This window comes from Antechinus flavipes, chromosome 3 (genome assembly GCF_016432865.1).
Source record: "Antechinus flavipes isolate AdamAnt ecotype Samford, QLD, Australia chromosome 3, AdamAnt_v2, whole genome shotgun sequence".
Taxonomy (NCBI): domain Eukaryota; kingdom Metazoa; phylum Chordata; class Mammalia; order Dasyuromorphia; family Dasyuridae; genus Antechinus; species Antechinus flavipes.
In genome coordinates, this window is record NC_067400.1 from 585,634,916 (window position 1) to 585,661,501 (window position 26,586).

The 26,586-nt window shown below is 41.1% G+C and overlaps 1 protein-coding gene across 3 annotated transcripts in view; it reads left to right on the top strand.

Moving 5' to 3' along the window:
- The window catches only part of TMCO4 (transmembrane and coiled-coil domains 4), a 107,696-nt gene that overhangs the window by 67,316 nt on the left and 13,794 nt on the right, over positions 1-26,586 (top strand). For 2 of the 3 annotated variants that reach the window (XM_051988367.1, XM_051988368.1), the window contains exon 12: positions 23,859-23,976. In XM_051988367.1, coding sequence (XP_051844327.1) covers positions 23,859-23,976 — 118 coding nt within the window. Of the gene's footprint in view, positions 1-8,979; positions 9,104-23,858; positions 23,977-26,586 lie in introns of those variants that run through there. The other variant, XM_051988369.1, reaches the window with a different exon arrangement.

The following is a 26,586-nucleotide window of genomic DNA, read 5'->3' on the forward strand; positions in this document are numbered from 1 at the left end:
ACCCAGAATAATTTGGGATCGAGAGTGCTGGGTCAGTACTCTTCTGGCCTTCCAAAATGGGGAAAATGACCCATGGCTAGAATATCCGAGCATCCCATCTGGTGTCAGCCATCTAGGCATTTTCAAAAATATGAATCCCAAGTGAGATGAGCTGAGGCCTAAAATCCAAATATCTTTCCATGGCTTAGCCTGATATAATAACTTCCCCTTTCTAAAGTGGGTGGTGAGCCATATCTTCATTCATTCACCCCTCCTTCCACCTCCATCTTTGCCCTTGATCTTTGAGGAAGGCTCCCTTCTGCCGAGATAGGGATGCCTGGGGATTTCTACGCCTTCCCATTGATCAGAGCCAGCTGCAGTCACATCTGGCCGTGGCTACATCAGCAGGGATGTGAGCCCACGGCTTCCTCTCAGCATGGATAAATAACATCCTTGATCCATTTGAAAGTGCATAATTTTAATTCAGTCCTCCTGGTGGGTTTCCTAAATGGCTCCACGTGGGTTCAAAGACCTTTCTTCAGATAGCCCCCAAAACCACTTTGCATTTTCCATGTTCCGTTTTCTTTCTCGAGGAATAATTGAGTGAAGTCCTGTTGGTTGATGCAAATAGAAAAAAGCTGTCCTGCAGATGGGGGCCTGGAAGGTATTTGCTTTCTGTAACATGGGCCCCATTGACCCTCAGAGTTATGGCTACCTCCTGACAGGCTCCTGTAAAACTTCATAATATCACCAAAGTCTTTCTCATCAAAATGCATTTTAGATGGATGATGACAACCCCAGGAATCAAACAGGATGAAATGGGAATTGGGAGTGCCCCACCCCTAGTTCTGGGCTGGACCTGGCCCCTGGTGGTTTATGTTTATTTGGAACAAAATGAGGTCCTCACAGGTCACTGAACAGATAGCAGAAGGATATTTATTTAGCTGTTGAAAGAGAAGGATCTGCACTGAGGACCCCCTAAGTTGATTCAGTCAAGCAAGAATCCTGTCTTTCCATTTCCCGTTGTGGTCCAGCAGCCAAACATCAGAGACTACCTATAGAAAGCATCTTTTTGCTGTTTTGACCTCAACTGCCAGGAAATGATCTCAACCACCTGAGTCTCTCGTCCTCTGAATCAATTAAGCCAAGGATGGTTTCCATTTCTTCTGTTAAAAAAAATTTTTTTTGCATAAGGGTAGGATTAGTATGTTGCTCCCCCACACTCCCTCCACACATTTATTCTCTGTGATCGGGCGAAGGAAAGGGGAGGGGAATGATATTTTATCTGGAGAAGGACATACTTATTGGGGGAGGAAGAGAAATGTTTCTTGCCTTTAATTATCTGAAGGGTTACATAGAAAAGGGCTATTATGTGATAAGGGTCTGTACTAGAATAATGACAATCAATAAATATTTATTAAGCACCTACTATGTGCTTAATATACTTTTTAAAATTTGAATATACTTTTTTAATAGATGTAATATACTATTTGCTAAGCATTGGGGATACAAAAAGAAGCAAAAGACAATCCCGACTTTCAAGGAGTTTACAGTCTAGTGAGGAAGACAACATATAAGCAAATATATATGAAGAAAACCATAGACAGAATACATAGGAAATAGTGGCGTGGGATGTTAGTTCGGACTGAAAGGGAGCCAAGAAGGTCAGGAGTCACAGATGAGAAGAGGCTGTTTTAGGCACGGAGGACAGCCACAGAAAATGCCCAGAGTTAAGCTAAAGAGAGTCTTTCTGGAACATCCAGGAGTCCAGTCTCATTGGATCAGAATACGGGAAGGAAAGTAAGAAGCCTTGGAAGGTAGGAGGGACCTAAGTTATAGCGGACTAGCACTGGAGTTTCTTGAGTAAGGGACTGATCTGGTCAGACGTGAGCTTTAGGAAATCACTTTGGTGGCTGAATGGAGGATGGATTGGAGTGGAGAGAGACCAAGGCAGGAGACCTAGGATATGATAATCCAGGTACAGAGGGATGAGGATCTGCACCAAGTGGGGCAATGTCAGAAGAGACAAGATGCATTCAAGAGATGGTGCAAAGATGAAATCAACAGGTCCTGGTGACAGCTTGGATTAAAGGGGAGGGGGGAAGGGGTGGAGAGATTGTAAGAAGTCCAGGATGACCCTTAGTTTGGGAGCCTGAGGGACTAGGAGGATAGGGTTGCTCTCTACAGTAATTGGGAAAATAGAAGATAGAGGATTGTGGATGGAGTGAAGGGGAACAATGAATTCTGTTTTGGATCTGTGAGTTTCAGAAGTGTCCTGGATATCCAGTCTGAGATAGCAGAAAGGCAGGATTGGAGATCATCATCAGAGAGGTTGGGGCAGGATTCAAGAATCATCAGCATAGAGATGGTCTTATCCATGGGAGCTGATGAGATCCCCAAGTGAAGCAGTACAGAGGGAGAAAAGGACCCAAGATAGACCACTTTAATCTGTGGTTAAAGGGTGGGATCTGTGGTACATGGAGATAATGTCATGTATTGTTCTATAAAAAATGAACAAGCTGCTTTTAGAAAATCCTGGAAAGATTTACACGAACTGAAGCTGAGCAAAATAGGCAGAACCAGGAATACATTGTGCACAGTAATAGCAAGAATGTGCGATGTTCAACTACGAAAGGCTTGATTCTTCTCAGTGGTTCAATGATCCAAAGCAATCCCAATAGACTTTGGACAGCAAATGCCATCCGCATCCAGAAAAAGAACTAAGGAGACTGAATGTAAATCAACACATGCTATGTTCACTTTTTTCTGTTTTTTTTTTTTCCTCCCTTCGTTTTTGCCTTTTGTTCTGATTTTTCTCTTCCAACATGATTCATAAAGCAATGTTTATTAAAAATAAATTGAGAGAGAGAGAGAATGAGAGAGAGGGAGGGAAGGAAAGAAGGAGGGAGGAGGATCCAAGAGAAGGAGGACTGAGAAAAAGCCCATTGGATTTGGCACTAAGAGATCATTGTAACTTTGGAAAGAATAGTTTTGAGTGAATGGTAAGATTAGAAGCCAAATTGTAAGGGTTCAAGAAGAGAGTTAGAGGAGATAAAGCAGATGGTCTTTTTGAGGAGTTTAGCTAGAAAGAACAGGAGAGATATATGAAGGATGAAATGAGGTGGTTGTTTTTTTTCAGGCTCAGAGAGAATAGGAATGTTTGTAGGCAATAGGGAAGGAGCCAGCTGTGTAAAAGATGTATTGGGGTGGGAAGAAAGTAGAGACAAGGAAATCAATGGGGGACTTGTCAGAGAGATTAGGAACCAGACTAGTAGTTACATGAATGGAGGGAAGAGGATGAATGCAAGAGATATTATGGAATAAGACTATCAGTTTGGGGCCACTGCTGGATATGGTGGAGGAGAGAAAGGAAAGGGTCAAATATAACTCCAAGGTTTCAGATATAGACAACTGGACCCAGTGATTGACCCTCATTAAAAACGAGCTCAAACTTTTGGGGGTGAAAGTTTACAACACTCTCCCTCTCTCTCTCTTTGGCTGCCATCATCTATGTACATGGCAGAAGTATAATCCAGTCAGTTTCCCTCTTGGTCAGTATGCACTATTTAAGCTAAATAGAATATTTGAGTTAAAGGGATCTTATAAGTCATCTGGTCACATTGCTCATGCAGACGTCCTCTCTTTGTCGTCCCCAGCTGGTGGCCATCAGTCATATGCATGAACATTTCAGGTAATAAGGAGCTAATAATTTAACAAGTCCATTTCTTCCATCTGTGATTATTAGTAAGTTCTGCCTTTTATTCAGCCAAAAATTGCTTTTCTGTAACTTTCATTCATGGGTCCTTGTCTGTTTCTTCAAATATGAAAAGGCAGCAGACATATTTTCCCTCCACCTTCTCTTCTAATGGCTATAATACCCCCGTTCTTTCAGCTGATCCTCATATAGCCTGGCTTTCTTCCTGGTCTCCCTCCTTTAAGCACTCTGCAGCTCATCCATCTGCCTCTTAAAATGGGGCACCTAAACTGGAACACAGCCTGGTCAATGCAGAAGCACCATGTCTATGTTTTCTCCCATGTTGAAAACACATCTGTGTTCTCTGTTAACAAAGTCCAAGGTTGGATTTTTTTTTTTTTGGTTGTTGAATCATACAACACGTGAATTTATGCCTAGTCACACTTCCCACGTCTTATAGTTTTGCTACTGATTTTTTAAATGCAGGTATAGAACTTTACATTTATCCCTATGAGATTTCATCTTGTTACAATCTACTGCTCCGGACAGTGGAGATCTTTTTGAAACCTGATTCTGTTGCCCAATTTATAATAATAATCATACTTAGTTACTTTTAAATTTACTATTCTTTATTTTAAAATAACTTTTTATGGTTTTTTGTTTCCTTAATATCCTTCCCTTTTTCCCTCTCTAGAAGTCATGCCTTGTAACAAATAGTATTTTTAAAGCAAAAAAAAGAGAGAATAAAATCAACAGATTTAAGATAACTGATCAATATAATGAAAAAGACTGAAAATAAGTGCAATCTACAATATTGTGGACTTTCTGGCTCTTCAAAGGGGAAGGATGAAAATGTCTTCTCATCTCCCTTTTTTTGAGCCATGCTTGTTCTTTCTCATTGTACAACATTGACTTTGGATTTGTGTGTGTATTCTTATAATAGTAATTTTCCATCAAATTCATGTACCATAACCATAATTTATTTAGCCATTCCCTAATCATTAAGAAACTTCTTTACAATCACAAAATTCTTTATTTTCTTTCTTTCTTTCTTTTTTTGGTTGTTGTTGCTGAGGCAATTGGGGTTAAGTGACTTGCCCAAGGTCATACAGCTAGAAAGTGTAAGTGTCTGAGGGCAGATTTGAACTCAAGTCCTCCTGATTTCAGGGCTGTTGCTCTATCCACCCCACTATTTAGCTGCCCCACAAAATTCTTTATCATTACAAAAATACTGTAACAAATATTTTTTATTTTATTTTATAATACTTTTTGTTGACAAAACCCATGCCATGGTAATTTTTTACAACATTATCCCTTGCACTCACTTCTGTTCCGATTTTTCCCCTCCCTCCCTTCACCCCCTCCCCTAGATGGCAAGCAGTCCTATATATGTTAAATATGTGTAACAAATATTTTGATTTTTATGGGGACCTTTTTCTTCTCAGTGGCCTACTTGGGATCTCGATTCAGTAATGCAATCTCTGAACCAAAGAATATGGACATTTTAGTCACTTTACTAATAAAAGTTTAAATTGCTTTCCAAATGACAGTACCATCTGACAATTCCACCAACAGTATCCTAGTGTGCCTATCATTCCCCAATCCCTCTAACATTGACTATTTCTGTCTTTTGTCTTCTTTGTCAATTTGCTGAATGTAAGATGAAAACGCAGAGTTGTTTTGATTTGTATTTTTCTTATAATTACATATGTAATCACCTGATTCTGTTGCCCAATTTATAATAATAATCATAGTTACTTTTAAATTTACTATTCTTTATTTTAAAATAACTTTTTATGGTTGTTTTTTGTTTCCTTAATATTTCTTCCTGGATCTCAAATTCTCATGACTGTGTCTCTCATATACTGGTGGAATTGTCTCTGATCCCAAGCTGCTGGCTGCCCCAAATGCCTAAATTTTCTTCTTTGCCACTTCTACCCATTTCTCCTATTTCTACACTTAGGGCCAAGCAGATCTTAGGTACATCTGTCATTAAAACAGTATAGTAAAATAGAAAGAGTACTAAAGTACTTGGATTAAGTCAAAGGACCTGAGTTCAAATCCTACCTTTGATGCTTTCTACCTGTAACTTTGGACAAGCCACCTAATCCCTGTGTGCCTCAGTTTCCTCATCTGTAAGCCAGTATGTGGCAGACATTTATTAAGCACTTATTGTATGTCAGGCACTGTGTTGAACATTGGTGATACAAAGTCTGAGCAAAAAAAAAAAAAAACCCAACCTCACAGTGCCTGCCCTCAAGAAGTATACATTTTAATAGATGTGACGACATATACATTTTTAATAATTTATTTTTTTATTGACAAAACATATGCATGAGTAATTTTTCAACACTGACTCTTGCAAATACTTCTATTCCAACTTTTTCCCTCCTTCCCCCACCCCTTCCCCCAGATGGCAGGTAGACCAATACATGTTAAATATGTTAAAGTATATGTTAAATACAAAATATGTACACATATATTGTACATATACTTGACATATACATTTTTAAAAAGTAAATGAATAGCATTTCCCCCATCACAGAATGATATTGACCTATCAAACCTCGCAGCTAGCAGGGGTTCTGCCTTGTGAGACATCCAGTGTGAGTAGACCCAAAGGCACCAAATCCTAAGCGAGTTCTGTATAAATCACTCCTGCTAAAAGCCAAGCTTGAGACAACTGGGATTCCTGCTAAATATTTAGACCCTTAATCAAAAATAAAGACACAGAGTAAGAATTTGAGGAAAGGAAATAGATCTCTGATAGACTAAGGAAGCCTTGAGTTTCTTCCTGGAACAAGGAAATAATAGGATTAAAAGGGCACTAGCTTTGGAGTCAAGAGACCTGACTTTGAATTCTGGTCCTGTCACTTACAGACTGTGTGAGTTGTAGCACTTGGATTCTCCATTCTGAGTTACTGTCTCATCTGTGAAAAGAAAAAAAAAAGGAGAAATGCTCTCCAAGGACCTTTCCAACCTTAGAATCCAAGATGCAATATGTTTCCCGCCCCTGCCCAAGTCCCTGAGTCAGTTGTGTCTTGCAGCATTCACAGATGGCACTGGGGTTCTGAAAACCAAATTGCTTTCTTCCCCTCTATTCCATGATGCATTTACATTAAAATGGTTTCATCATTTAGGAAATCATCAGGAAGGGAGCTCAGATCAAGCTGTCATAAAAATAGACCTGAGCTGACTGAGTCAAAATTAGGTAGAGCAGGTGGCTTGATGAGCTATCCTTGCAGGAAGACAAAGAGATCCCAGCATCCTTGCTTAGAGCAGGCATCTCACACAACCTCCCACCCACACCCACCCCCAGCCGCCCACAGCTTCCCTGACAGGTGTTTTCCTAGCCTTTGCCCAAACACTCGCAGTGACAGAGAGCTCCTGGCCCACCCCAGTATTTTGCAGTTTAGAACACTGAAGTCCAAAGAGCTCACATATGCAAAGTGCTGTGCAAACCATACAGGGTTATATAAATGCTGGCGGTTATTATTACTATTATTACCATTAGCAAAGATGCTTTTAAATGCAGCTATTTCCTCTTCCATTACTGAGAGTGGTACACCTGGTCAGAAGGGTACATTCGCTTTCATGGTAGTGGAAGCTCAGTCCAGCCTGAGAGATACCTACTAATTGAGCACTAATTTGATTAGAACAGGGGTCCTCAAACTTTTTAAATAGGGGGCCAGTTCACTGCCCCTCAGACTGCTGGAGGGCCGGACTATAGTAAAAACAAAAACCTTGTTTTGTGGGCCTTTAAATAAAGAAACTTCATAGCCCTGGGTGAGGGGGATAATCGTCCTCAGCTGCTGCATCTGGCCCATGGCCGTAGTTTGAGGACCCTTGAAGCTGGGAAGCTCTTGTCAGTGGCTAAAGCTTGAGACAATTAAGTCTGCAGATGATTTTTTTTTTTTTAGGAAGAAACTATCCTATTTGTCAAAGTCTTTCCAGTGGGGCAGCCACAGGTCCAAACCGTAATTATAGTGATTTTGTTGCTGTTTTTGCTGCTGATGATTATGATGTTGGTGGTGGTAGTGGTGGCAGCTAGGTGCTGCCATAGTGCAGAGAGCACTGGGCTTAGAATCAAGAAGACTCACCTGGGCAAATCACTGCACCCTGTTTGCCTCAGTTTCCACACTTGTAAAGTGAGCTAGAGAAGGGAATGGCAAACTTCTCCACTATCTTTGCCAAGAAAATCCCAAACAGGGTCATGGAAAGTCCTACACGACCGAGCAACAATAATAGATTTGCTTCTACTGAACTATTAATAGGCCACAGGCCTACACTGAGCCCAGAGCTGTATAAAGCAGGTGCTCAATAAATGTTTGTTGAAACAACTTTGAAAGGCTTACAAATTTCCTTAACACAGTCACCAAATACAATTCCAGAGGACTCATGATGGACCAGGCTGCTCCTCTCTAGACTCTGAAGGCAGATTTTTTTATTTTAAGAATAAAAAATGGAGGAATTCCTTTTAAGTGACTGTAAACTTTTCTAGCAGGTTTTGTTTTTTCATTTCAATGGAAGAAGAAATAGGAGGGGGAAAAACACAGACTTGAAAATAAAATAAAATTGAATTAAAAATGATAATTTTTTGAATGTTTGCTGTTTGACTTCTTCATACTTATTTATAGATGAGAGAGTTGAGACTTAGGGAAATTGCTAATGAGTCACTAGATTCCAATCTCTTCCAGTCATTACTTGACCCCTTTTCCTAATTCTTATCCAGAACACTGGTCACCAGGGTTCCATTAAACCTTTCAGAGGCTCTGGAAGCTGTGGAGGGGACCTATCTGAGACAATCCTTCTCCTCTCATGGAACTCTGAATAATAATAATATAATAACACCTCAAAGAAGCCATGAGGGAGGGAGATTGACTAATCTGCCTATTCATGAATAAGCTAGCACTGGACAACCTCTTCCCATCTCAGAGTTACATTGGGACTAGGTGATGAAGGATTAAGCAAAAAAATTTAGATCTGATCTTAGAGGCACTAGGGAGCAACCAGAGTTGTTTGAGTAAGGGTAGTCAGATCTGGATTTAGGGAAAAACACTTTGGCAGAATAAAATGTCAGTGCTGGGAAAGATCTTAGAACAGAAGGAGCCTTGGAGACCCATAACTGAATAAGAACTTCAGTTACGATATTCCCAACAGATGACCATATAACCTTTGCTTAAAAAATTCCATTTGTGGGCCACCACCACCTCCAGAGGCGGCCTATTTTGGACACATCTAATCCCCTTACCTCATAACATACTTGAAGAGACTTATCATATTTCTCTCTGGTTTCTTATTTCTAGGTTAAACATTCCCAGATCCTTTCATTGATTTTTATATGGTCTGGTCTCCAGTTCTCCCATTTTGTTTCTACAAAACACAAGGCGTTCGCAATTTTAAATAAAAAACTGGGCAAGATTTCTGAGATCTGCTTAGATTTTTATATCTTTCTGACATCATTATCACCTTAACTCCATCGTGTACAAAAAGTACTGAACTCAATTACCAATCCCTGGTTTGATTCTTTAATTAATTAGTTTAATTAATGCACACACATACACACACAGATACCCTTAATTCTAGTGCCTTCCCTTTGTGGATTATTTCCAATTTATCTTGTGTCTTGTTTGTATATAGTCATTTGCATGTTTCTACCCCATTAGACTAGAAATTCTTTGAGGGCAGGGATTATCCTTTGCCTTTATTTTGTATAAGTGTAGTAGGCACTTAATAAATGTTTATTGACTGCCATATAACTTATTGCTAGCCATATAACTAACTCACTGGCATCTTGACCAAGTTACTTCCTTTCTGTGGGCCTCATTTCCCCCTCTCTGAAATAAATTGGAATTGGCTAGTTGATGTCTCTGGCCCCTTGTCCATAGATCTGTGGTTTTCATCTCAATGGGATATCTAAAAAATAGTCAAATCCTAAGCTAGAGTTAATGGGTTTTTTTTTTTTAACTATATAAAAGTTAAATATAAATGCTGCATTAGTAACAGGCCATCTGGTGGAACCCTTTTCTCACACTGAATCTATACTATCCCTGAGAATGGAGGATTCCCAAGTGTGAATTTACTCACAGAATGTTAGAGCTGGGAGGGCCCTTAGAACCCAGGAGGTCAAAGCTGGGAGGACCCTTAGAATCTAGGAGGTCAGAGCCGGGAGGGCCCTTAGAGCCCAGAATGTCAGAGTTGGGAGGGTCCTTAGAACCCAGGAGGTCAGAGCCGGGAGGTCCCTTAGAACCCAGGAGGTCAGAGCTGGGAGAGCCCTTAGAACCCAGGAGGTCAGAGCTGGGAGGGCCCTTAGATCCCTGGAGGTCTGAGCTGGGAGGGCCCTTAGAACCCAGGAGGTCAGAGCTGGGAGGGCTCTTAGAACCCAGGATGTCAGAGCTGGGAGGGCCCTTAGAACCCAGGAGGTCAGAGCTGGGAGAGCCCTTAGAATCCAGGAGGTCAGAGCTGGGAGGGCCCTTAGAACCCAGAAGGTCAGAGCCGGGAGGGCCCTTAGAGCCCAGAATGTCAGAGTTGGGAGGGTCCTTAGAACCCAGGAGGTCAGAGCTGGGAGGGCCCTTAGAACCCAGAATGTCTGAGCTGGGAGGGCCCTTAGAACCCAGGAGGTCAGAGCTGGGAAGAGCCTTAGAATACAGGCTATTATACTCAGAAATGACTTTGCAGATCATTTAATCCAGTCCTCTCATTTGAATGGAGTAGTATGCCACTATGATCAACTTGTTTAACACAAGATAAAGAGGAGCTAGTTTTCCATTAAACTCTGTGTCAAACCCTGGCATCTGAAATTGAGGAAAAGCTAGAATCTGGCTACATAATCACTCAGTTTAACCACTGCAAAAGCCATAAAGAAATTCTGTAAGGAACTTTCCTTTGGTAATTGAATTCAACATATTAATCAACTAGCCAATATTTATTGAGGATCTAGCAGTTGCTTTCATTAAACATTCCAACATTCTGTGTTTCAAGCTCCTTTCCAGTTCTGACATACATTCCATGATACTTCCTAGCTTCAAGACTCTTTTCTGTAAGTTCCCTCCTATCTGACATCCTGGGTTTCAAGGGCCCCCTGCTGTGACATCCTGGGTTCTAAGGTCCTTTGTAAAAGCCATCCCACCCACTCTTCACAGCCCTCCCAGCTCTAATATTCATTGATTCTATGATTATCAGTCTGCTTTTGGCCCTTTGTTATTATAATTGTTATAGAAATGGAATGATCACTCAGCTGAAAAGAAAGAGAAGAACGGCAACACAGAAATTATATTCTGCTGTCTTTTTCCATTAAATTAAATAAACGACACAAAAAGAACACGTGCCCTCAGCCTGCGAGGCTGCCATTCTCCTGAGACGAACCCTGACATCCTTTCAGTGAAAATAGGACGGGAGAAGGGAGCTCAGCCCGCTTGGCTTCTGGCTCCTCCCAAGGCCAGAGATGTCCCCACAGAGGGATGCCCCAGCGAGGGCCACCTGCCTGTATCCCCAGGGCTGACGAAGACACGGCATCTCAGGGGAGCCAGCTAGGCCCGGGGCCTGCTTCACTGCCCGTGAGGCATCAAAGTGTTAAGTGTCCAAAGGACCATTTTAAAAGGTCAGATCCTTGGAGGATCTTTGGATTCCTTTGGATTCCACAAGCATATATTAAGAGTCTGCTATCTACTCATTGCACTCATGTGAAGATTTTTTTTTTTCACTGTTCTAAGTGGGGTAGGCGGAAACGGGGTGCAATGGGGCTAAAAATGCAATGTCCATTTGGTCATTTCAGTCATTTCCAACTCTTTGTGACCCCATTTGAGGTTTTTTTTGGGGGGGTTGGCAGAAATAATAGGGAGTAGTTAACCATTTCCTTCTCTAGTTCATTTTACATATGGGGAAACTGAGGCAAACGGGTGAAGAGACTTGCCCAGGATTGGAAAGATAATAAGTGTCTGAGGCTGGATTTGAACTCAGAAAGATATCCACTGAGCCACCTGGCTGCTCCAGTATGTATATAGATAAGTATAGATAAATAGGGCAAAGAGCTACCAAGTGATCTGGGACAATGTTTGATCTGCAGGGGTCGGGGAGTGGGGACAATAATAGACCTAAATCAGAACATCAGAGTTCTCATTCCAGCTTTCCTACCTATTACTTTGTGACCCTTGACATCTTGGCCCCTCTTGGCCTCTGTTTCCCTAGATTTAAAATATCAAAGTTGACTTGGGTGAACCAAAGGACCCTCCAAGCTTTGACAGTCTGTGTTTGAAGGCCCTTCCCAATTCTGACATTCCATATGCTAAGAAACTGTTTAATCAGACATTCTAGACTAAAACTGTCCTAATAAAGGCCCTCTCTGGTCTAATATTCTACCTTCTGAATTATTTTTTTCTAATATGAATCTCATTCCCGAAGAGAGGAAATGGTAGAAAATATTCTCTGTGTCTCTCTGTTTCTATCTTTGTCTCTGTCTCTGTCTGTCTTTCCCTCTCTGTATGTCTCCTCCCTCTCTCCCTCTCTCTCTCTGTCTCTCTGTCTCTGACATCCTCTTGCTCTTTCTCTCTCTCTCTCATTTTGTACATCTCAGTGGGTGCTTTATATTTCTTCCTCCAAGGCATGTTGCCTGGGTCCCCTGACAAAAGGCAATTACCTCATCAGGTTCCCGGGCTTATCGCTCCCTGCAGACGCCGCCTCCTGCCAAGTAGAGAGAAATCCTTCTTTTCAGCCCATCAGAGGGTAGCTGCTTTGGCTTCTACAGACCAATAGACTCTCTGTTGACAGATCAAGGCCTTCTGGGCAATGCTGCCTTCCCAGCCTGGAAAGGAGAGGGACTGGTCTAAAGCAACCGGAGCCTTGATTATAAACACGTCTTGCTTTAAGGTGTCCAGTGTGAAAATCCACATCCCTCACAGATCAGTCGGGGCACAAGATGCTCCTGTTGGGCCCCTGACTGCCCGGTTCCATCCTCGCTTTCCATACCAGTCCCTCCCCGCCTCTAGGATCACATATAAATGCCCTTATTTGTTTTTTAATAGCCCGGGCCTCTACAGGACTCCCCTTCACGCTCCCTTCCGCCTCCACAAACTGACCGCCCATCCAACATCCCGCTTCATCTCTGGGTCTTGGTGTGATTTCTCTCCCTTCGCCTGCTTCTGTTCAGAGCATCCCAAGCCCTCCGAAGCTCAGCTCAGGTGCAGCCTTCCCTTCTAATGTCTTCCTGCTCACATCTGCTTTGTGTAATTTTTGTCGTCATTGATGTTGTTCAGTTGTTTCAGTCACGTCGAAAAATTGGGAGTTTTCTTGTCAGAGATACTGGATGGTTTGCCATTTCCTTCTCCAGCTCATTTTTACACAGAAGGAAACTGAGGCAAACAGGGAAGTGACTTGCCCGGGGTCACTCAGTGGGAAGTGTCTGAGGCGGGATCTTAACTCAGGTCTTCCAGACCACAGGCCCGGCACTGAGCTGCGCTCGGTGTGTTCATATTATCTCTCCAGGGGGAATATAAACTCCTTGAGGGCAGAACTTGTTTCACTTTTGTCTTTGTATCTTCATAATCTAGCACAGGGCTTCTGAAACTTTTCCCACTCACGAACCTTTTTGCCTGAGAAATTTTTGTGTGATCCAGATATATAGGTATGTAAAATAGGTATACAAATCAAACATTTACTCATTAAAAATCATAATTTCACAGCCCCCATATTCAGTTACAAGATACCATGGTTGCAAGTGACAAGACAGCATATTAATATATTAATAAATGCTTATTGATTTATTATTATTGATTTATTTATATTACTATTTGTTATTGATTAATAAATGCTTATTGATTTATTGGTATCAAGATGGATGGATGGATGAATAGATATATTGATACATAGATAGATAGATGATAGATAGATAGAATATTTATTAACCCTTTTTATGTGGCAGGCACTGTACTAAATGCTAGAGATACAAATGTAAGTAAGCAAGATAGTGACTTCCTCAAGAAGCATACATTCTAGATGGAAAGCAGAGTACATAAGGGGAAGCTGGACTAATGATGGAATGCTTCTCTTTAAAAAGGAGTCATCCTTGGGGATCTTTTACTGCTGCAGTAGACAGAACATATGGGCAGCTAGGTGGTGCAGCACATAGAGCTCTGGCCCGGAATCAGGAAGCCCTGAGTTCAGATCCAGCCTCAGACACGGATTATCTGTGTGATCCTGGGCAAGTCACTTCACCCTGCTTGCCTCCATTTCCTCATCTGTAAAATGATCTGAAGAAGGAAATGACTCACTGCCCTCTGTCTTTGTCAAGAAAACCCCAAGTGGGGTTCACAAAGAGTTGGATGCAATGGAAAAATATCTGAACAACAATAACAAAAAAACCACAACACTGGGCTAAGAGTCTCAGCAATGCGGAATCTCGGAGTTGGGGAGGACCCCGGCAGCCCCCTAGCCTGACCAGTACCTGAACAAGGGTTCCCTACAAGTATTTCCTTATGACCGTTGGCCTTCAGTACAGTGATGCAGACATGGCGCCAGACTTTCTCACCCCAGAAACACGTCTACGAGTACTTTGTAAACTTCCGTGTGCCCTAGAGACGAGAGCTCTTGGCGTTGGGCTCGGCCTTTTGAGCCGGAAGGAGCCCAGGAAAACCAAGACTTTAAACTGAGATCTTTTCATTTTACAGACAGGGAACGGGAGGCTCCAAGTTGGAGAGCAGGTTCCTTAGGTCATGGGAGGCGCTTTGGCGTCCTTCCTTACAGGACAAAGAGCTCCCTACCTCTGCAACAGCTCGTTCCACTCGGAGAATTATGTAGTATATACATTATATACTATCATATACATAACTATATATAGTATATATATAAGTATAGTGTATATATATGTATATATATACACAAGAATATAGCATCTATATTTATAAACTATATGTTATACACATATATATAGTATGTAGTATATAGTGTGTGTGTGTATATATATAGATATATAGATATATAGATATAGATATCTATCTACCTATGAAACTGTACTGGTATAATTTTATATACCATTTATAACTGGAGGAAATTTTTCCTTACAGCCAAGCTTCTCTTCACTTATTTTCAGTTCCCATCCATCATGACTGGTTTTATCCTCTAGGACCTAGCAGAATAAATCTCATCCTTCTTCCCTGGAACAGCCCTTTGTATATTTTAAAGAGCACTACTATCACCCCATAGCCCCCATCCAAATCTTCTCTTCTCCTTCCATGTTCCCCAAATCTGAGTTCAAATCCAAGCCGTAATTATACAAACCCGAACAAATCCTTCCATGAACCTCAGTTTCCCCATCTGCAAAAATGGGTATTGTAATAATGGCACTGCCTCCCTCCCTTAAAGTACTGCAGAAATAGATTCCCTGACGCAGTTTATTGAGAAGTGACTGCCCTGGTCTTCCTCTGTACCCCAGGGATCGGCAGGAGAGAGCTGATTTTATGTGACAGTAAACCCACTGCTTAAGGACAAAGGGTGTATTAATTCTTGGGAAGAGCCCTCACAGCATCCCTCCTTTCCTCGGAGGCCGCCAGCCAAGCGTCATCGCCGAGGCGATGCTGGACCTCAGAGCTGTTCTCCAGAAGCTACAATGATCTGTCCTAGAGAGGAAATTCGGCTCTTCCCAGATTTCCTCCCCAGATGGTTCCGCTGATGCAGGATGCGGCTGCAAATGCCCTGGACCCTAGAACCTGGCTGTTTGGGATCCAGGGAGGGATTCTGAGACAGAAGGTCAGGGGAGGGTTCACATTCCAGCTATAACTCACTGACTATCTCAAAGAGCTAGAAAATTGTTTGTCAAATGAAGAGATTGTAGTCTAAAGTCCTGGCTTTCTAAGGTCCTTTCTATCTCTTAGCTTTGTTTCCTCGTGATATCCTTGGTCTTATTGTAAAAAGAAGAAGAAACGAGAAACAAAACAAACAATATTAGCTCCTGTCCCTATGGTACACTGAAATTTACTTCATATACTTTCATATATATTTATATATTTGAGGGAAGGAGAGTCCTGGATCTATGACTTCATCAGCATAAGAAATTTCTAATGTACACACCTCTCAGATTGGTTAAAATGATAGGAAAAGATAATGATAAATATTAGAGGAGATGTGGGAAAACTGGAACACTAATATATCGTCAGTGGAGTTGTGAACAGATCCAACCATTTTGGGGAGCAATTTGGAACAATGCCCAAAGGGCTATGAAACTGTATATCTTTGACCCAGCAGTGTCTCTACTGGATCTGTATCACAGAGAAATCATAAAGAAAGGAAAAAGACCCACATGAGCAAAAATGTTTGTGGCAGCCCTCTTTTTTTTTTTTAATTTAATTTTATTTAATAATAGCTTTATATTGACAGAATCCATGCCAGGGTAATTTTTTACAACATTATCCCTTGCACTCGCTTATGTTTCGATTTTTCCCCTCCCTCCCTCCACCCCCTCCCCTAGATGACAAGCAGTCCTATATATGTTAGATGTGTTGCAGTATATCCTAGATATAATATATGTTTGCAGAACCAAACAGTTCTCCTGTTGCACAGGAAGAATTGGATTCAGAAGGTAAAAATAACTCGGGAAGGAAATCAAAAATGCAAATAGTTCACATTCGTTTCCCATTGTTCTTTCTTTGGATGTAGCTGCTTCTGTCCATCATTTATCCATTGAAACTCAGTTAGGTCTCTTTGTCAAAGAAATCCACTTCTATCAGAATACATCCTCATACAATATCGTTGTCGAAGTGTATAATGATCTCCTGGTTCTGCTCATTTCACTCAGCATCAGTTCATGTAAGTCTCGCCAGTCCTCTCTGTATTCATCCTGCTGGTCATTCCTTACAGAGCAATAATATTCCATAACATTCATATACCACAATTTACCCAGCCATTCTCCAATTGATGGGCATCCATTCATTTTCCAGTTTCTGGTCACTACAAACAGGGCTGCTACAAACATTTTGGCACATACAGGTCCCTTTCCCTTCTTTAGTATTTCTTTGGGATATAAGCCCAATAGAAACACTACTGGATCAAAGGGTATGCACAGTTTGACAACTTTTTGAGCATAGTTCCAAATTGCTCTCCAGAATGGCTGGATGTGTTCACAATTCCACCAACAATGCATCAGTGTCCCAATTTTCCCGCCTCCCCTCCAACATTCCGCATTATCTTCCGTGTCATTCTAGCCAATCTGACAGGTATGTAGTGGTATCTCAGAGTTGTCTTAATTTGCATTTCTCTGATCAATAGTGATTTGGAACACTCTTTCATATGAGTGGTAATAGTTTCAATTTCATCCTCTGAAAATTGTCTGTTCATATCCTTTGACCATTTATCAATTGGAGAATGGCTTGGTTTCTTATAAATTTGAGTCAGTTCTCTATATATTTTGGAGATGAGGCCTTTATCAGAACCTTTAACTGTGAAGATGTTTTCCCAGTTTGTTGCTTCCCTTCTAATCTTGTTTGCATTTGTTCTATTTGTACAAAGGCTTTTTAATTTGATATAATCAAAATTTTCTATTTTGTGATCAGTAATGGTCTCTAGTTCATCTTTGGTCACAAATTTCTTTCTCCTCCACAAGTCTGAGAGATAAACTATCCTATGTTCCTCTAATTTATTGATAATCTCGTTCTTTATGCCTAGGTCATGGACCCATTTTGATCTTATCTTGGTATATGGTGTTAAGTGTGGGTCCTTGCCTAATTTCTGTGGCAGCCCTCTTTGTAGTAGCAAGGAACTGGGAACTGAGTGGATGCCCATTATTGGGGAGTGGATGAATAAATAATGAAAATGGAATATTATTGTTCTATAAGAAATGACCAGCAGGAGGATTTCAGAGCGGCCTGGAGAGATTTACAGGAACTGATGCTGCGTGAAATGAGCAGAACCAGGAGATTGGCCATGACAAGAACAAGATTATACAATGATCAATTCTGATGGACGTGGCTCTTTTCAACATTGAGATAATTCAGGTCAATATCAATAGATTTGTGATAGAGAGAGCCATCTATATCCAGAAAGAGGTCCATGAGGGTTGAATGTGGATCACAACATAGTATTTTCTTCTTTTTTGTTGTTTGTTTTTCTGTTTTTTTCTCTAATTTTTTTTTCCTTTTTGATCTGACTTCTTGTGCAGCATGATAATTGTGGAAATATGTTTAGAAGAACTGCACATGTTTAACATATATTGGTTTACTTGCTATCTAGAGGATGGGGCAAGGAGGGAAGAGAGGGAGAAAAATTTGGAACATAAGGTTTTGCCAGGGTGAACTATATTTGCATACATTTTTAAAACAAATATATTGGATGGAAGGAAGGAAGGAAGGAAAAAAGAAAAGGAAGAAAGAGAAAGAGAGAGAGAGAGAGAGAGAGAGAGAGAGAGAAAGAAAGAAAGAAAAAGAGAGGAAGGAAGGAAAGAAAGGAAGGAAGGAAGGAAGAAAGAGAGAGAGAGAAGGAAAGAAAGAAAGAAAGAAAGTTAGTTCTAGTGTGGAAATTCCCTCACTAATTCATGCAATAAGTTAATGGCCTTAGAAAATGGCCTGAGGTATTGGGAGGGAGCAAGTATTAGAAGGGCAAGATTTGAATTCAGAACTTCCTAACCCCCAATTTACAATTGGGGAAACTGAGGTAGATCAAACATCTGTCTGCCTGTCTGTCTGTCTTTTATTTCTCTTCCTCTTCTCAAATAGAATAAGTTGATGTGGTCAATAGAAAATTGGTCTCAAAGCCAGAAAGATTTGTGTTTGAATCCTGTCTCTGACACCTCGTGACAGCATGTCTCTGAGTAGATCCCAGCCTCTCAGTGGGAATGCTGTGAGTGGCTGAGAAGGTATTGACTCATATTGATAGAAGGAGTTTGCCCACCCAAGGTTCTTCTATACCGATGAAATCACAAGCCCAGCCCTTTTTCCCATTCACTGACCTACTGTGCCGTATCTCTTTATAATTTAATTATATGTAACTATATAATATTAATTATCATAAAATATAATATATAATATTATCACTATATAATGTTATTGAGGTAATCTATGGTATTAATATATTTGTAATATAAATATATTGGTAAAAAAATGTAGTGGAGGAAGCTGCCGTGACACGCGGTGGGGTTGGGAGGACACCCTTACGGCTCATCCATCAGAAGTAATTACACAGAGAATGAATCGTATCCAGAACCGAACAAATGGAAGCAGGCTGCCTCTTGGAAATTGCCAAATGCCTTTAATGACCCCAATCTTCTCCCACAAACAAAAGCCCATTTTTCACGACATTCAAGGTATTATTGTGGGGCTGAGTCATCCAGCACTTCATTCTCCAAAGGGTTGGAGTTGGGGGTCACCCAGAAGGTGATGGAGATGCTGGCAGGAGACGTAGGCGAGCTGCGAGAATGATAAATTACCCAGAAAAGTGGGGACTGGAGCGTCATCCAACAGAAGAGCTGCTGCAAAGAGAATTCCTGACTGACAGCCAAGAAAGCCCCCCCAGTAATTCTGTGAGAATGCATCTTCCTCTGCTCAGCCTCAGTTTCCTCATCTGTAAAATAAAATAATTATAGTTGATGGTCTCTAAGGTCCTTTCCTTAGAGAAGGGCCTGTAGTTAGGAAGACCAGTTCAGATCCAGCCTCATTCACTGGCTGTATGATCTTAGGCAAATCACTTATGTTTGATGTGCCTCAGTTTCCCCAGTTGTAAATTGGGGGTAATAACAGCACTTCCCTCCCAGGGTCAGGATCCAGTGAAATGTGTTTGTGAAGTGTTTAGCACAGTCACCGTAGGCATCTTAATAAATGCTTGTTTCCTTTCAGTGCTTGGCCCCTTCCTGTTCTACTTAACTATATTGTAACATATTATCTATATTTGTTATATATAATATATCTTATCTACATCTGTATCTATGTTATAATATATTATATTATCTATACTGCGGATGTCCTGGTGCTGCTGTAATGGTCCCTTATAAAACTTCCCTTTTGTTCTTAACCATTTCTTCCATCTCCTTGAGCTCAATTGACTTTCATAAGGAATCCGACCCCAAATTAAACGGCCCAGGGCCCAGCACGGTGGAAGAGGTGTGATGATCAGCTTTGTGTCGTATCTTTGCTTCCAATCCTATTTTGTAATGCCTCTGCCACCAGGCTCAAAGTCCCCGTGGCTTGTTCATGAATTCTCAAGAGGGAGGTGTCCCAACAAGCCTCCCCACGCAACTTTCCCTCTTCCCTGTGGAAATCTTACCTGGCCTAGTACACAGTAGGTGCTTAACAAATGCTTGTTGGTTGATATCATAGAAGTCCCGTCTTTCTTAACTATCAAGTCCATGTCAAGTCTAACTAGAAGAAATAACTTTGGAAGCATATTATCTGGATGGATAGTGCACTGTTTCCAGACTCAATCACAGGGCTAAGAGCTGGGGGATAACTGGATATGTGATCTTGGACAAGTGACTTTCCTTTGGGCCTCAATTTCCCAATCTGTGAAATGGGAATATTAGTACTGCCTCCTTGACTGTGTAACTGATATAGACTCTATATTAGCTTCAGTGCAATATTGATGATGTGGACACTGTTTTCCCCTCCAGGGAGGAAATGTCAGAATTGGGGGCTTACAGAAGCCTCTAGAGACCTCATCCCTCTCAAGCTGGGAATGGTTTGTTACCCAGTTACCATGCTAGCCAGGGAGCTTTTTTCCTCTGACCCTGAGACACACTGGCCATCAGCACTTACTCGTTAATTTCCAGAGGGCCATTTCTAGGCCGGGGACGCCCCGAGAGTGATGGTCTTGAGATGGTGCCATGTGGGAAGGGATTGAAGGAATTATGGATGTTAAGGCTGGATTTGGAATCATATTTTTCAGGATCTGAAGAGATTGCACGTGGAAGATGTTTTAGGCCTGTTGGCTCCAAAGGGCAGATTGAGGAGCAGTGGGTAGGAGTTACAAAAAGACCCATTTCGGGGGCAGCTAGTTGGTGCAGTGGTTAGAGCACCAGCCTTGAAGTCAAGATTTCAAAAGTCAGTACTTTTGAACTGATGATTTTTCATTGTGTTGGTTGGAATCAAAGTTGTTTTTCTCTATGATATTGCTATCATTGCATAAATTGTTTTCCTAGGTCTGCTAGCTTCTCTCTGCATTATATAGAGTCCTTTCCAGTTTCCTTTGAAACTATCCCCCCTCCCCACATATGCAAAAATGTTTGTGGTAGCCAGAAACTGGAAACTGAGTGGATGCCCATCAGTTAAAGAATGGCTGAATAAATTGTGGTATATGAGTGTTATGGAATATTATTGTTCTGTAAGAATTGATCAGCATTAGTACAAAATATCTGGGAATCTATCTGCCAAGGAAGTCAGGAACCATATGAGCAAAACTACAAAGCACTCTCCACACAAATAGTCAGATCTAAGCAATTGGAAAAATATCAAGTGCTCGTGGATAGGTCGAGCGAATATAATAAAGATGACAATACTCTCTAAACTAACCTATTTATTTAGTGCTATACCAATCAGACTCCCAAGAAACTATTTTACTGGTGTAGAAAAAATAACAACAAAATTCATCTGGAAGAACAAAAGGTCAAGAATTTCAAAGGAATTAATGAAGAGAAAAGCAAATGAAAGTGGCCTAGCTACAGCAGATCTAAAACTATATTATAAAACAGCAATCATCAAAATCATTTGGAACTGGCTAAGAAACAGAGAAGCTGATAAGTGGAATAGGTTAGGTTCACAGGACAAAATAGTCAATTATAGCAATCTAGTGTTTGACAAACCCAAAGACAAACCCAAACTGTATCTTTGGGGATAAAAATTCACTATTTGACAAAAACTGCTGGGAAAATTGGAAACTAGTATGGCAGATGTTTGTTTTTCTTCTCGGGTTATTTATACCTTCTGAATCCAATTCTCCCTGTGCAACAAGAGAACTGTTCGGTTCTGCAAACATATATTGTATCTAGGATATACTGTAACCTATTCAACATGTAAAGAACTGCTTGCCATCTTGGGGAGGGAGTGGAGGGAGGGAGGGGAAAAATCGGAACAGAAGTGAATGCAAGGGATAATGCTGTAAAAAATTACCCTGGCATGGGTTCTGTCAATAAAAAGTTATTAAAAAAAAAAAAGAAAGAAAAAGAAACTAGTATGGCAGAAACTAGGCACTGATCCACACTTTACACTGTACACCAAGATAAGGTCGAAATGGGTTCATGATCTAGACATAAAGAATGATGTATAAATAAATGAGAAGAACATAGGATAGTTAACCTCTCAGATCTGTGGAGGAGGAAGGAATTTGTGACCAAAGAAGAACTGGAGATCATTATTGATCACAAAGTAGATAATTTTGATTATATCAGGTTAAAAAGTTTTTGTATAAACAAAACTAATGCAGACAAGATTAGAAGGGAAGCAGTAAACTGGAAAAAACATTTTTGCATCCAAAGATTCTGATAAAGGCCTCATTTCCAAAATATACAGAGAATTGACTCAAATTTATAACAAAGCAAGCCATTCTCCAACTGATAAATGGTCAAAGGATTTGTAGTCATATGAAAAGGTGTTCCAAATCACTACTGATCAGAGAAATGTAAATTAAGACAACTCTGAGATATCACTACACATCTCTCAGATTGGCTAAGATGACAGGAAAAGATAATGACGAATGTTTGAGGGGACATGGGAAAACTGGGACACTGATACATTGTTGGTGGAATTTTGAAGGAATCCAGCCATTCTGGAGAGCGATTTGGAACTATGCTCAGAAAGTTATCAAGCTATGCATCCCCTTTGATGCAGCAGTGTTACTACAAGGCTTATATTCCAAAGAGATCTTAAAGGAGGGAAAAGGACCCATATTTGCCAAAAATTATTTATTTATTTTTTGTAGTGGCCAGAAACTGGAAACTGAGTGGATGCTCATCAATTGGGAAATGGCTGAATAAGTTATGGTATATGAATGTTATGGAATATTATTGTTCTGTAAGAAACGATCAGCAGGATGATTTTAGAGAGGCTGGGAAAGAATTACATGAAATGATGCTAAATGAAACGAGCAGAATCAGGACATCATTATATACAGCAACAATAAAATTATATGATGATCAATTCTGATGGACGTGACTCTCTTCAACAGTGAGGTGATTCAAACCAGTTCACTGTGGGAACTGAGTGTGGATCACAATATAGCATTCTCACTTTTTCTGTTGATGTTTGCCTGCATTTTGTTTTCTTTCTCAGGTTTTTTTTTTTTTCTTTCTTGATCCAATTTTTCTTTTTTTTTTTTTTTAATAACTTTTTTATTGATAGAACCCATGTCAGGGTAATTTTTTACAGCATTATCCCTTGCACTCACTTCTGTTCTGACTTTTCCCCTCCTCCCTCCACCTCCTCCCCTAGATGGCAAGCAGTTCTTTACATGTTGAATGGGTTACAGTATATCCTAGATACAATATATGTGTGCAGAACCGAACAGTTTTCTTGTTGCACAGGGAGAATTGAATTCAGAAGGTAGAAATAACCCGAGAAGAAAAAGAGAAATGCAAGCAGTTTATAGTCATTTCTCAGTGTTCTTTCTCTGGGTGTAGCTGCTTCTGTCCATCTTTGTTGATCCAATTTTTCTTATACAGCAAGATAACTGTATAAATATGTATACATATATTGGATTTAACATGTATTTTAACATATTTAACATGTATTGGACTACCTGCCTGCTGGGGGTTGGGGGGAAGGGGGTGGGTGGGAAGGAAGGAGGGGAAAATTTGGAACAAAAGATTTTGCAAGGGTGAATGTTGGAAAATCACCCACATATGTTTTGTAAATAAAAAGCTTTAATTAAAAAACACCCTAGAATATAGAATATTAGAGCTAGAAGAAACCTTAGAACATCAAATATCATAGCTGTTTAAAAAACACCCTAGAAAATAGCATGTTAAAATTAGAAGAAATCTTGGAACATAGACCTTAGAACATAAAATACCGTTGCTGTTACGAAATAGAACACTAGCCCTGGAGCCAGGGAGGCCTGAATTCAAATCCATCCTCAGACACTAGCTATGGGACTCTAGGAGGCCTCTCCCCAAAACAATGCTGGTTCCTTGGACCTAAGACTCGGACCTAGATTTGCATCTGTGCCCTTAACATTAATCTCTCCCTGGATGGCTAACTATGACAATGTTTCCTGCCCTCAGATTGCCAAGGGATCATTGAGGACGTCGTCCTTCTGGGAGCACCGGTGGAGGGGGAAGCCAAGTACTGGAAGCCTTTCACAAAGGTGGTGTCTGGGAAGATCATCAATGGCTACTCCAGGTATGTCTAAGAGCCTCTGGGTTTGATTCCCTTGGGGTGAGCCTCCACTGACCTGATTCTGTCCTAGGTCATCTTTTAACTTGGGTTCCAAAAACTAGCCTCAGAGTGGTCCAAGGTCTAAAGAGATCTGGGTGTCTCAAAGAACTTCAGGCTTGTCAGAGTCCAATGGGAGCCAGAAGGTCTCACGGGATTGGGGGCTACATTTAGAAATAAGGAAGTAATCATCCATCTGTCCTCTGCCCCACCAGGACATGCAGGGAGTATTGTGTCTATTCTGGGTGCCACATTTTAGGGCCGATAGTGATAAGCTAGGGCAACAGTTCTCAAACTTATATAAATATTGAATTTATAAATATATATTTATATTATATAATTTTATTTATTACAAATAAAAATTATATATGTGTACATATAGTAATTTAATAATAAAAATTATTAAATGTCTCCCCAAAGAACTTTTGTTTATGTGGATTATATCTCTTGACTTTTACCATGTTTGAAATTATAATGTCAGTAGTTTTATGAAAATAATTTTTAGTTTGAGGCTTTCTGAAAGGGTCTTTGGGTCTCCCTGGAGTCCCTGAATCACACCTTGAGAACTGCTGATCTAGAGCTGGAGTGGGGGAGTCTAACCTGCATGATGAAAGGCCTTGAGTGTGTTACATAGGAAGATAGTATAAAGGAACTGGGGATGAACAGCCCAGGAAAAAGGGGGACTTTGGGGAAGGGTGAGAGTGGGGGAGGGACACATAGCATAAGTTGGGGGGAATTTAGCCTTGTTGGGAGTCCTGAAGGGTAGAAGAAGGCAAAAATGGAGAGGGGTAGGAGTGGGAGGAAATCACCAAAAAGGGATATTAAGCATGAAATCAGGAAAAACTTCCTATAGCCAATAAATATTTAGTAAGTGCCTGCCATATGCCAAGCAATGTGCAGAAAGCTATCCCCAAATGAATTGGTCTGCCTTGGGAAGTTTTCTGGGGTTTTCCAGCAAAAAACAGAAAAGATAATTGCTTTTCTGGTGGTTAATAAAAAAGCTTCATGATGTCTAGTTCTGGGTGCAATCAGAGGCCTACTTAAGGCTCGTTATATCCTGAGATTCTGTAATTCTGAGCCCCTGCCGTGATGAGAATTGGAGATGGAAGTCAGTGGGCCTGACCATGAAAAGAGAGGAACTACTCCAGAATGATGCTGTTGGGGCAGCCAAGTGGCTCAGTGGATAGAGCCCCAGCTCCGGAATCAGGAGAACCTGAATTCAAATCCAGCCTCAAACTTACTGTCTGTGTGACCCTGGGCGCCTGATTGCTTTTGTGGGGGATGGAGAGAAAGAGATTGTTAGTGTCTTGGGTATATCCTGCTGAGTCCAGGCCCAGAAAGAAGCAGCTGGGTGGATGCCCTGGGGGCAGGAAATGAATGTGTTAAGATCTCTCTCCCCCTTCCAATAGGGTTTCCACAATAAGTGACACTCTTGAAGTATATTATTGCACACATAATGGGATTGGGTTGTTTTTTTGTTTTTTACATTTCACAAACTCTAAAAGAAAAATAAAATAAAAATAAGCAATTAGAGTTTTACATTCCAAAGGAAAGCAGAGCTTTATTAAAAACATCTATTTTGTCAAGAGCAGGGTTTGAGAAGGGGTGATTTTCATATCTTTTCATATCAAATCCAAGGTCTTTTATTGTCCTCTTTATGGGAAAAAATTTGTTTTTAAACAATTACTTAACCGAAGAAATAAATAGAAATATAGGCCCTAAATTCCTCTGTTTGACCATGAGGTCACAGAAATGACTCAAATTAAAACTGCTGAGAGGGCCCTGAGAGCACAAAATATCAGAGCCATATGTCTGTAATGCTTTAAGCTTTGCAAAGTGGTTTGCACGTGTTCTCTCACTAGAATCTTACCTATGTGATAGGTTCTATTGTTATCTCTATTTTATGTATGAGGAAATATGAGAAGAAAAAGGTTGTCCAGAGTTACCCAGAGACTATGTGTCTGATGAAGGAACTGCCCCTCCCAGCTCTGACCTCCTGGGTCCTAAGGGCCTTCCCAGCTCTGACATCCTGGATTCTAAGGGCCCTCCCAGCTCTGACATCCTAGGTTCTAAGGGCCCTCCCAGCTCTGACCTCCTGAGTTCTAAGGGCCCTCCCACCTCTGACATTCTGGGTTCTATGGGTCCTCCCAGCTCTGACCTCCTGGGTTCTAAGGGTCCTCCCAGCTCTGACATCCTGGGTTCTAAGGACCCTCCCAGCTCTGACATCCCAGGTTCTAAGGGCCCTCCCAGCTCTGACATCCCGGGTTCTAAGGGCCCTCCCAGCTCTGACATCCTGGGTTCTAAGGACCCTCCCAGCTCTGACATCCCGGGTTCTAAGGGCCCTCCCAGCTCTGACATCCCGGGTTCTAAGGGCCCTCCCAGCTCTGACCTCCTGAGTTCTAAGGGCCCTCCCAGCTCTGACATCCTGGGTTTTAAGGGCTCTCCCAGCTCTGACATTCTCTGTTCTAAGGGCCCTCCCAGCTCTGACATCCTGGGTCCTAAGGGCCCTCCCAGCTCTGACATCCTGTGTTCTAATGGCCCTCTCAGCTCTGACATCCCGGGTTCTAAGGGCCCTCC